This window comes from Bombyx mori, chromosome 25 (assembly GCF_030269925.1).
Source record: "Bombyx mori chromosome 25, ASM3026992v2".
In the NCBI taxonomy this organism is placed as follows: domain Eukaryota; kingdom Metazoa; phylum Arthropoda; class Insecta; order Lepidoptera; family Bombycidae; genus Bombyx; species Bombyx mori.
Window position 1 is genome coordinate 11,875,866 of NC_085131.1, and position 13,151 is coordinate 11,889,016.

General features: G+C 41.2%; 1 protein-coding gene across 4 annotated transcripts in view; it reads left to right on the forward strand.

Annotated features, from left to right (window-relative positions):
* LOC101742160 (steroid hormone receptor ERR1) overlaps positions 1 to 13,151 on the forward strand; it is a 47,936-nt gene that overhangs the window by 28,424 nt on the left and 6,361 nt on the right. For 3 of the 4 annotated variants that reach the window (XM_038020327.2, XM_038020326.2, XM_038020323.2), the window contains 6 exons: positions 6,452 to 6,601; positions 8,431 to 8,691; positions 9,164 to 9,373; positions 10,756 to 10,941; positions 12,065 to 12,223; positions 12,883 to 13,055. In XM_038020327.2, coding sequence (XP_037876255.1) covers positions 6,458 to 6,601; positions 8,431 to 8,691; positions 9,164 to 9,373; positions 10,756 to 10,941; positions 12,065 to 12,223; positions 12,883 to 13,055 — 1,133 coding nt within the window. In that variant the 5' untranslated portion in view covers positions 6,452 to 6,457. The remainder of the gene's footprint in view (positions 1 to 6,451; positions 6,602 to 8,430; positions 8,692 to 9,163; positions 9,374 to 10,755; positions 10,942 to 12,064; positions 12,224 to 12,882; positions 13,056 to 13,151) is intronic. The other variant, XM_038020325.2, reaches the window with a different exon arrangement.

Consider the following 13,151-nt stretch of genomic DNA (forward strand, 5'->3'; position numbering starts at 1 on the left):
ATTCAAACATAAAACATTTCCGAAACGCAATCGAGCGGCCCCTTTGATTACAACTAAACCAGATCTTTCCATGTTTTTTTATCGAGATGCCACATTGCATCTGAATCATGTTTCGATGCGTTGTGAAGTCGCGTCAATCACGTTATTTCGCGCATACGACTGATGTTATCTGTAGAAATATGTCGAATGTAGGAAAATGGCGTCCATTTAATGATTCCGTGACTTTTCTCCCACGGAAAAATATACACGAATATCTCGGCAAGTTAAGTATATCTCGGTCGAGGTAGGTCAGTAATGGAATGGTGGTTGGTTATATAACTGCCACGAGGTGGCGGCAGGTGCTTGCGAATCTTGCGATCGTCCGCGTGATATTGGGCGATGTCGGTCGTCGACTTCTCGTTATCTGCGTTATTTGGCCCGGCTCAATGTCGGCGCAATGTCGAATCGTTCGAGTTCACAGACCTAGTCGCGACGTTGCTGTTCTCACTCGACTGTGTGTTGTTCGGCCGAATTTTATCGACACCCGAAATAAAATATACGCCAGGCTAGGTCCTTCTGGGAATTTTAGAATGTTCACTCTAACGCGGTTAAGTAAATTGTAGGTGCTTAATAGAACGGCTATAACTCAAAACGGGTGTATTGCAATATATTGAACAACAGATTTAACTGATGATATTAGCTGGTCGGTTACGGGGTCATGCTAATTAATGAAAAATCGACATATCAGAAGATGACTTCATATTTCCCTGGCACGAGATACGTCTTGATTGGCGAAATATACCCGTTCCGCTAATGATTGCAGTAACACATATATCATTCGTGTTATGGAAGAGACATTTGCGAGGCTATTACTTCTGGTTCTTTCGTGCCAATGGCTTCATCGTTACTGTGACATAGTCATACAGCATGTGGCATGTTAGGCGCAGTCGGTTTCTGGGCTGCGGGACGTGGCGACCTCGAACGCGCGGAAACCGTGTGGCGGTCAAGGCCGATGTCTAGACACACTCCCGCCCGCGCATCCCCTCGACAAACACCTTCCCCACACCATTACCCCCTCCGCTGTACCTAAATTTTCAGCATTACGTGTTATCCAGGGCTCCGTTGAAATTGTTTACCCTGACCTACACCAAGCAAATTGTTGTGAACAGCGCTCATGTGAATTCTGTCGATAAGTATGACGCGTTCGTGTCGAACGATTTAGTTTTGAATAAAACATTCTACGCTATGAAAAAAACCATGGAGCGAATTATTATACAAACCTTGAACTGGACAGCGGTTTTTAACAATGTCTCAATAATAAAAGCTTGCGTCATTATCTAGTTCGTCGAAGTCGTGTTGGTTTGTTTCTTGAAAAAAATATTATTTTTCATAAAATTTATATTGTATTTGAAATTTATAATGACGAGATAATAAATTTGTCTTTTTTAGGTAGTTTATATTTAGATGATATTGTTTTTTTCTCAAAGATGAACCTATTTTTGTAAGTTCAAGAGTTTTTGAGCAAACTTTAAAATTATAGTTTTACATAAATTTTGTAATCATGGTCGTTATGATATATGTACTGGAAAAATTTTTTTTACTTGAATTAAATCAAATAGTACACCTAATAGTGCAGCTTGGGACACTAAAATTCCCTACTTTCTGAAATTTATTAAAAATGACGTAAACCTCAATGTCTACTTGACAGTGAACGAAGCACGTTAAGCGTTATCAAACATACATAATATTGTGGTCTTTATGTAGTAAATAAAATTCAAATAATATGATTTGTAATATTATATTATACGACTTTAACACAAATCGTATCTTATGTATGATTAATATGCTATGTCGTTAATATTACATTTTCAATTGAATTTTCTTAAAACCAAGCTTCTAAAGGTAGCAAAGGATTTCAATCTTCATTTAATAGTGCTAAAGTCGAGCGCCGTCGTCATCCAAACTATGATATAACTTTTTCTTTGATAATTTCCTTAAATCGGCTCCGATCTTCTGAGTGGTTATCTGTGTTCCCTATAATACGATGAAATAGTTAATACGTGAATATAATGTACTACGCATTCACTGTTAAGCTCCGAAGGTAAATTTTGGTTGTTTATTTTAAGCCACAATTTTCTAGACTAAATGACTTGAAAAAAATCATTAACCTAATGGCTTGTTTTCTGGAACTTGGGAGTGCACGTAAGCGCACTTCACGCTTATTATATACTTATTTATCTATATAAATATATTTTAGAATACAGCGTAATGTCTCTGGATATTCATTTTCAACCTAACCCAGGCATTGACCAGTGGAAAACTGGACAAAATTGAACATTGCCATGATGAATATTCAAGCAGTAATTTTAATTCTGTATTTTTAGTAAAAAAACATGCGAATCGAAATAATTGTCGTCTACAACGGTATTATGTAAAGCAATAATATAGAAACAGTCCACTCAACATCTGTGCAAACTTTCGAAAGCATGCAGACTTTATACATATATACATTGTACATGTTCACGTGTGTGTTATCACGATAACGATATACGAATAAGCGTCTCTACCTAAATATTTATCAATATAGAAACGCTAAGATTGTAGCACGGAATAATACCTGACTAGATACTTCGAATCGTGTTGCGGTAGGTCCGGGTTGCGCATAGGCCACGCGGCTGCTTGGACGTTTTTTATTGGCGTCCATTTGTCAATTCATGAAGTTACGCCAGCGCTTGCGAGATTAGATACTTACGTAGCGCACACATGACGACGATAGCTCTATATTGATACCGCTTTAGGTCGGTGTTGTTCTGTTGTATATAAATTAGATGTAATGTTAAATAGGAGGACGCGCGTAATGAATTCGAATGGAAAACAAAACACAGCGACTCTACGAAACGTGCATAAAAATTTGTTTGCTTTCGAGCTTCTAAATTTAAAACGGCATCAAGGCCACCGCAACGGAAACTAATACTGTCGCAATTTTGCATTTGAAAATTTTTATTCGAAGCGTTTGGCATTGTTGAAGTCCATGGGCGACGGTAACCACTCACCATCAGGTGCTTCAGTGGTCGTATGCTCGTCTGCCTATAAGGGCAATAAAAAAAAAGAAACATCACTGGAATAAGCTAAAAAAAGAAAATATATATAGCGTTTATAAATTCTGGAAGAATCACGATTAATTCTTTAGTGTTATTATTATATAATATAAAAATCGATTAGTTTATGGAGCGGATGCATATTTCGGAGGATGTCGATAGGATCGATATTTCGATTTCGAAATTTGGGGCGCCGCGAGCCTGCCTCAATGTCGGCGTGGTTGCGTTGCGGCGCGCTCCTCCCTCCCTCGCTAGTCAGAGTGACGTTTATCTACGAAGGTGAGACCACGGTCACACGGTCGCTGAACCCAGCAACTTATTATGAATACGTACCTATTTAATGAACAGAACACAAATAGTGTGGCGCAGTGAGGAATCAGGTGTTATTAGAATGATGCATTTTTAAATTTAACTTTAGACTACCCAACCTTTTAGTGCTCGGATGATTATATTATTCGATTTGCCTCGACGTAACGGGACGAGTGAACTGCACCATAGATAGTGACATCAATTTAAACCCGCACTGACCCAGTTTCTTTTTATTTGGATCAAGCCAGCTAGCTATATTAATAAATAAGTTACAGAACAATAACAACAGAGTACATGATGCCAATTATTTCATTGATTACATTAATTAAAAATTATATAAAATGATTGTACAGTCCGTAAAAGGATTAATAATGACCTATTTCATTCTGAACTCCGGTCGTCACGTAAACCTACATATAGGGCTTGTAACTTGTAGCTTTCTTATCCCCTCCTGGCTGAGCCTTTGCTCGCCCACCTGCCCTGGTGAAACTGGAAAGGCCTCCGGGCCACCAGTAATCCTTCAATCATAAAAAAAAAGCTTTCTTATCTAAATGCTACAAAATTTGCTATAGATTTTAAACTTATTTGCCTTTAAGCTAATCGGAGAGTTGAAACTTTAAAACTGAACTCGAATTAACCATCACTGAAGCTATTAACAAATCAAAATTACCCACAAAAAATAATAATTACAAATATCACAAAATTTAACCTATTTATTTTTTAAACTGATTAACTCATAAAATTTAGAAAGAATAGTAATATACAGTTCTTTGTATAGAAAAATCCAATATTTAAAATAGATGCGTTTTATGTCGATCCTATATCTTTTCTCCGAAAATAGATTTTCGATTTAAGGCATCCAGGCATCACCCCCGCCGGTTTTTACGCCCAAGCATTTGTGACCCATTAGCAAATGAACCAGTGACCTCTATTCCTCAGGACTCTTGCATCGATTTCTAAAATGAAACCTTTTTGCTTCTCCTAGAAGACACCTAACATTACACCTATGCCAATTTGTGTACTGTTTTGTTCGGATAATAGTATTATGGTCATTTTAAATTGATTTTTCTTTAATAATGTGTCACTCGTGAGTGGAACACGCCACTGAAGCTCATTGGAATGCACAATTATTTTACGAACGTTAAAAATCACTAATTAATAATTATTCTATTATAATGAAAAACGATTTTGTAATAATGGGGAAAACCTGCTAGTTATTGTCGGTTTGGTATTTGCCTCGACATCCTGTGTTTAGCATCTGCTTCAAATGTACGTGTAAGTTCTGTCGGTTGATTCATCCTGCTGTTAAAAGCAAGCGAACCGTGTTTGGCTACGTTTAAGTTTATTATCGTTTTTTTAAAGGCTTAGAAGCTACCAAATCCTTTTTGCACAATACAGGAGTATGCTAGCAAAAGGTAAAATCATCATTAAAAACAGATGAAACATACAAAAAGAGTTTTACGGTATTTGTCAGTATTTATTTCGTCGAGTTTTTCAATATTTTTCATTCAACCTTCATTCTTTTCGTTTTTTTCTTCTTTTTTCCTATCTATGCTGATAGCCTTGAGAGGCTATTTCAGCTTCACCGGGAGTGTTGCTAACACTGGCCCTAGCAAGAGCAGTGCTACGTAGAATCTACCACCGCCTCTTTTAGTACGACTGTACCGACCGTACTATCTGTTAACCGACCTACCTCACTGCTTGTTCGGTTGAGTGCCGCGTGAGCCGCACGGAGAATTAGAGCAAACCACGTTTTTTTCGATTTTGAATTAACATTGATTCGCGAAACGATCACTTAAAACATGGAGATTTATGTAAACATGTTTATTTGAATGTTGTTTGGTCGCAACCGATTCTTTATTTGGCGTTTTCGAGTTTGTATATTTCAGTTTTGTCGAACATCAAATGATTTGTTATTTAAAGTAATGTTTCGAGAATGTTCTCTGTTTTTTTTTTATGTTTGTCTAATAAAGAAATACAGACTTGATCAATCAAAGGCAAACGAAGTCTGTCTTTGTACAATTGTCTTTGTATAATTATTATACTATTGAGATATTGAATAGGTGTCTACGTAATTAAAATTAATTAAATAAGAGAGAAACATGGAAATTATCCGTCGCGAATCGAACGATTGTGTAACATCGTGCACGCGTGTATATTTCATACGAAATTTATACTTTTTTTTTTGTTTGTTTCATAAAACTTTAAATTAAATAGATGCACTCGTGTCACCCATTAAATACGCTTGCATCATTATCATAAAAATGGCAATGTCAAGAGTACGTTGAACCCGACGATGTATCCTTGAACATTCATATAAATGTTTTATTACTTATCGTAGATAAGTTTTGTTTTTGTAGCAAGCTCTGTCGAATCGAATGTAATCGCTATAGATAAAGTGTGTATTTTCGTTTTATTACGTTGAGCTAGGTTTGCGGTCACGTGTTGAACTTTTGGCCTTTTCGACACACTTTCGATTGGCGTTTGGACTTGTTGAGAGATGTAAACAACAGTTTAAAAAAAAAGGTTTACCGCTAGGCTTTTCAAAGCTCAAAGAACCGGTCACTGTTCTCGTCGAACCCGGCGAGTAAACTAACCCACAGACACAGCCCACTGAGTTTCTCGCCGGATCTTCTCAGTGGGGCGCGTTTCCGATCCGGTGGTAGATTCCGCGAAGCACTGCTCTAGTTAATGCTAATTATTTTGCCACTTCGAATACATCCGCAAAATTATAATTTGCGTCATTACTGGTGGTAGGACCACCTGTCAGTCCGCACGAGCAGATACCACCACCCTGCCTACTTCTGCCATGAAGCAGTAATGCGTTTCGGTTTGAAGGGCGGCGCAGCCATTGTAACTATGTCCTTAGAACTTATATCTCAAGGCGCATTTACGTTATAGATGTCTATGGGCTCCGGTAACCACTTAGCACCAGGTGGGCTGTGAGCTCGTCCACCCATCTAAGCAATAAAAAATAAAAACTTCTCTTTTATTGTCTATACGTGAATTTGAAATCGCGCGTGACTCAGTCAATTGGGTTAAGTTCTCTTTGTTTCGTGTCCCAGGTGCACATGATGTCCGCAGTCAGTGGGGAGCCCATGCTACGCCGCGTCAAACAGGAAACGGATCCGTCGCCGCAGTACTCGCCCCCCGAGCCGCAGCCCCCACACCCCCAGCCGCTGCACCCCCGACCGATGCCCTTGATGCAGCCGGAGGTACGTTGCGGGATCATTTGTAGTGATTTTGGTGGTGGTTCAGTGATTTTTTTATTTTTATTGCATAGCTGAAAATGTTGAGATGGATGTGTGGAGAATGGACAAGATAAGGAATCAGTGTATCAGAGGAAGCGTGAAAATATCCCCGGTGATTGACAAGCTAAAGAGCGAACGGTTAGCGTGATATGGACATGTGATGCGTAGAGAGAAGATGCGTGTGACTAGGAGATGTATGGCAATGGTAGTGCAAGGTAGAGGACGGATGGATGGATGGAGTGTGTGAATGATGATATTATAAGAGGGAGAGTAGTGAGTGTGGCGGGTAGCCATCATACAATACAAGATATTTGACAGATGCCTGAATCTCGCTTACGACATTTTCAAGATAAGCTTGCAAGTTCCGAACAACAACATTTGGACCGTCGGTCTACCGAGCAATACCACCCGTTCGGTGGAATATCTTCTCTCTTTCGTTAAACCTACAGTGAGTGTTAGGCTGACGGCTGATAGAAGAGCATGGAAGAGAAAAATTTGCTGTTCCGACCCCACCTAGTGGGATAAGGTGGAGAAAAAGAAGAAGATGTGTGGACGAGCTCACAGCCAACCTGGTGTTAAGTGGTTACCGGAGCCCATAGACATGTATAACGTAAATAACGCCACCGACCTTGAGATATAAATTCTAATGTCTGTTGACTGTCTGTCTGACTGTTGCACTGAGGGTCGAGGGTTCGTTTTCCACATCCGTCAAATGTTCGTGTGATTAACAGAATTGTTTGCTCTTTTTCTCTGGGTGTTCATTATATAATATATATGTACAAATTAAACGTATATCAGTATGTTTGTCAGTTTCTGATATCCGTAACACAGGGATACGTAATTTGGGACCGGATGATCGTGCGTGTTTTGTTCTCTATTATTATTATTCTCTCTATCGGTTGCTCTTGGGTGTCGTAAAAGGCTAATGAGAGATTCACCTGAGAACGTACCGAAGGATCATTTAAATATATCAGCGTATCACAATCGTCAATCGGTATTTCCTGGTGGTAGGGGTTGTATTGTGAACTCGCCCCATATTTCTGCTCTTAAAGCAGGCATATCTTCCGATTTGAAGATGGGCTAGTCTTTATATAGTAAGTACAGTTAAATCTTCGACCTGATGTTTCTGAAAGTGGATAACGGTATTTACGTTGTGATGTATATGAGCCCCGGTAACCGATTTGGATCAGCTGGGTCGTGAGATCCTTCATCCATCTATGGAAAAAAAACTTATACTTAGATTAAACTGAATTTATAAATTTATACTTGTAAGTCTTTTGTAGAAATAGGCAGTTTTCCGTAAATCCATAAAAATCTTTTTTATTTTTATTTATTGCCCTTGTAGGCAGACGAGCACACAGCCCACCTGATGGTGAGTGGTTACCGTCGCCCATGGACTTCAGCAATGCCAGGGGCAGAGCCAAGCCGCTTTGAGACATTCCGTATTCTAACAAATGCCATTTCATACGAAACATTTTAGATACAGTCATGCGGGCTGTTCACATTGAAGTTAACAGTGACAGACGGAAGTTGGAAAATCTGGATTTAACGAAAGGAGTGGGGCCAGACAATATCCCACCGCAATTTATTGTTAATTGTGCTGAACAACTTTCCACACCCTTGTTTTTAATATTAAATCATTCATTATTATCAGGGATTTTCTCTGAAAAGTGGAAGGAAGCCCTAATAATTCCCATACATAAAAACGGGAAAAAAGATCTAATAACTAATTATCGGCCCATCTCCATCCTTTGTTACAATAGACATGATTTAAAACGAAATTTCACATTTAGGTACCTATGCCTCTCCAACAGTTGGAACTCGAGACTAAGGACGTGAAGTTCTGCGTTTCGCCCGAGGACGGCACGATCGTGGGCAACACCAGCCCTGAGCAGCAGCACTGTTCGTCGACAACCGCGGCCGCCGCCAGCGGCAACCGGGACGAGGACACGCCGCGCAGGCGGTGCCTCGTCTGCGGGGACGTCGCCTCCGGCTTCCACTACGGAGTAGCCAGCTGCGAGGCTTGCAAGGCGTTCTTCAAGAGGACCATACAGGTTAGCTGTCGCTCTCTCTCTGTCTTTCTTTCTCTTTCTCTCGCTTTCGACGAGCTCACAGCCCACCTCGTGTTAAGCGGTCACTGGAGCCCATAGACATCTACGACGTAAATGCGCCACCCACCTTGAGATATAAGTTCTAAGGTCTCAAGTATAGTTACAACGGCTGCCCCACCCTTCAAATCGAAACGCATTACTGCTTCACGGCAGAAATAGGCAGGGTGCTGGTACCACTCACAAGAGGTCCTACCACTAGTATTTTTGCGGGTTTGGTTTTTATTACACGATGTTATTCCTTCACCGTGGAAGTCAATTGTGAAGATTTCTTAAGTACGTACCTATTTCATTAGAAAAATCAGTAACCGCCTGCGGGATTCGAACACCGGTGGATCGCTAGATACAAATGCACCGGACGTCTTATCCTTTAGGCCACGACGACTTCTAGCTTAGTATCGTTACATTCCGTGTCCAGGGCAACATCGACTACACTTGTCCGGCGGCGAATGAGTGCGAGATCAACAAGCGGCGGCGCAAGGCGTGCCAGGCGTGCCGCTTCCGCAAGTGCTTGCGCACCGGGATGCTGCGCGAGGGCGTGCGCCTGGACCGCGTGCGCGGCGGCCGCCAGAAGTACCGCCGCGCGCCCGAGCAGGCCCAGCCCAGGGTGCAGCTCGACGACATCAAGGTCGGCAGACGTGACTGGGACTGTGTGTGTGTGTGCGTGCGTGCGCGCGCGCGTGTGTGTGTGTGTGTGTGTGTGTGTGTGTGTGTGTGCGTGCGTGTGTGTGTGCGTGCGTGCGTGTGTGCGTGCGTGCGTGTGTGCGTGCGTGCGTGCGTACACAAGGTATTTAGGTATCTGAATCCGGTCACCGTCCGGTTCGACGAGTAAATTAACCCATAGACCAGGGGTGGCCAACCGTTAGATCGCGATCGACCCTTCGATCGTGGCTAGACAAAATATATAAATACATAGATCAGACTGTGCAATGTAATCACCAATTGCTGCACGTAACATCTTCATCTTGTATCATTTGTTAATGACCATTACGTCATATTGTTTATCCTCTCTTCTACATAATAGTTCTCTTTTATTATATAATTTCAGGTTTATTTTAATCTTTTTAATAAAATAATATAATAATATGTTACTTATTTGTAGACTGAACTACATTATTTCATAAAATTTCAAGAAAGGTCATTAATAGATCGCAGAGTGCCTCGTCAGTAGACAGTAGATCATGATTCCAATCCAGTTGGCCACCCCTGCCACAGACACAGCTCACTGTGTTTCTCGCCGGATCTTCTCAGTGGGTCGCGTTTCCGATCCGGTGGTAGATTCTGCGAAGCACGGTTCTTGCTAGGGTCAGTGTTAACAAATTCTTTCAGGTTGAGCCCGTGAACTCACCTACTTGTCAGCTGGAATATAGCCCCTTAGGATACCAACAAACAGGTAGGGAAAAAAGGTTACATTTTTCCCTACCTATTCTAATAACCTCGAGGGGTTATTCTAGATTCACCGAACTAATAGGTGAGCTCAAACCGGGAGTGTTACTAACACTGGCCCTAGCAAGATCAGTGCTTCGAAGAGTAGGTTGCTTAGCTGTCGTATTGTTAAAACTGAGACATTAGAATTCATGCCTCAAGGTGGGTGGCAGCATTTACGTTAACAACAGGTGAGCTTTTAGCTCGTCCGCCCATATAAGCAATAGAGAGAAAAAAAAAGCGTGGGGTGCATGGTATCAGTAGTTATAAATATTTTATGAACAGATATGAGTAGAAAGGTTATTTTGATAATATCCTGAAAAGCATCCTACGCTTTTTCAACAATAAAATCATTTTTTCTTACACTATTTTTAAACTATTATTTATTTTCAATTTTTTAGTATTGATTTGTCATCGATCCTTAATAAGTATACCACCAAATTTCGAGTTAATCCGACATTTCGAAGGGGGTCAGAATCACGTTCAAAGATTCCATTACAAACATACACACGTCTGAAGCTATTATAATAAAAGCGTATTAAAAACTAACGGTGATTATTCAAAGTTGTATTGAAAACTCTGCAGGTGCTGGAGGCGCTGCTCTCGTACGAGCCGGAGCCGTTCGCGTGCTCGGCGGCGCCCCCCGGCGTGACGGAGCCGGCCGCGCGGACGCTGGCGCTGCTCGCCGACCTGTACGACCGGGAGCTGGTCGAGATCATCGGCTGGGCCAAGCAGATACCCGGCTTCACGGACCTGCAGCTCAACGATCAGGTACCTGGACACATCTTTTTTTTTTATTTGTACGAATTTCCCTTATGGGACTATGCGGAGGGGTACCCTAACCGGGGAAAAACGTCCGTAACGTAAGATTTTTATTAGTAATGCACACAGTGTACGACTTAACTTTGTAATAACGTACAAAAAATAACATATCTTTATTATATATCTATACATATAACAGAAAGTCGTGTTAGTTACACCATTTATAACTCAAGAACGGCTGAACTGATTTAGCTGAAAATTGGTGGGGAGGTAACTTAGAACCAGGAAAAGGACATAGGATAGGACTTTTTATCACGTTCCCGCGGGGCGTGACATAAAACGTGGTATAACAAAACGCAACTGACGGCTAAACGTAATGTAGTCTATGGTTAATTAAAGTAGAATTTTGGAGTTGACCGGTTGATGTGTTTGTTTCGAGTTTCTATTAGCTTATTGTGCCGAGATAGGTGATCATTAAGAAAGCCATGCCGCGATCATCACGATCAAATCTTTCCCGACGAAGCCGTAATGCAACTAAGATTCGAAACATTGCGAGTGAAAGGATTGAAGAAGAACAAGAAATAAAAATATAATAATAATAACAACTAAAATGCATGGCCAATAAATTGAATCATAAATCATTAAAATACTTGCTTTTTTAATGTACATTAATTCTTGCAAGATAACCTCTGCCGGGTCCGCTAGTTTTACATAGTTTTTTTTAAGAGATTTTATGACCTGGCAACTAAGTCCTTTAAGTCATGTCTTATTTTAATTTATATTCTTATTTTTATGAAAAATGATTTTTTCAGTGGACCTTTTGGATTATCCAGAGAAGTTACGTCCAGCGGCTTTGTTTCATTTTCCCACATTAGTGCACTTTTACAGATATTAAACAGTTAACACTATTACACATTTAAGCCTGAAGAAACACTAAATAGACCAAATAAACCAAATCACAGAACTGCACTCCTCGCGTTTCCGCCAAAAAGTCGTTTTATATAGAGGATAAAAATGACAGAACACTAATTAACATTTAAAAAAAAATTGGCACCCTTAAAACTTGACGCGGGTATTTCCCTGTCTACCCACTATAGTACAAAAGTTCTAACACGTATCATTTCTTTTCCAGATGCGCTTGTTACAAAGCACTTGGGCCGAGATGCTGAGTCTCATGGTGGCGTACCGCTCGATGTCCAGCGGCGCCAACCTCAAGCTGCGGTTCGCTTCGGACCTCACGCTGGACGAGCAGGAGGCCCGCGACATCGGGGCCACCGATCTGTTTCTACAGGTATGTACGCCCGAACTATTGCAATTGAGCAAATATATATCATTCATTTAATATCTGATTAAATTTGATAAATATTAAAGAACTCGTCTGAGATAAACAACACTAAAATTAGATTATTATTATTTTTTATTGCATAGATAGGTAGATGAGTTCACAGCCCACATGGTGTTAAGTGGTTACTGGAGCCTATAGACATCTACAACGTAAAATGCGCCACCCACCTTGAGATGTACCGGTGTTCGAATCCCGCAGGCGGGTACCAGTTTTTCTGATGAAATATGTACCTAAGAAATGTTCGCGATTGACTTCCACGGTGAAGGAATAGCATCGTGTAATGAAAAAAAATATATAATTTGCGTAATTTGGCACCATACTGCCTATTTCTGCCGTAAAGCAGTAATGCGTTTCGGTTTGAAGATTGGGGCACCCGCTGTGACTATATTTGAGACCTTAGAACTTATATCTCAAGGTGGGTTGCGCATTTACGTCGTATATGTCTACGAGCTCCAGTAACCACTTAACACCAGGTGGGCTGTGAGCTCGTACACCCATATAAGCAAAAAAAAAATTATTTTTTGGGACTTCTTAAAACTTGAATAACGAGTGGATAAAAAGACCCTTGTCGTACCGTAATGCTGAGTGGTGCGCGCTGTGTGCAGGTGTCGGGCGTGGTGCGGCGGCTGGAGCGCGCGGGCGCCGTGCGCGAGGAGTGCGTGCTGCTGAAGGCGCTGGTGCTGGCCAACTCGGAGGCGCGCCTCGACGAGCACCTCACGCTGCGCCGCTTCCGCGAGCAGATCCTGCAGGCGCTCAACGAGGCCGTCGCCGTGCTGCGGTTAGTGACCCACACACACACAGACGTGACGTCATTTGAGGCTATTCGCGCGACGCTATGCTGTCGTGCGTTATGATTGTTTTTTTTAGTTTGACG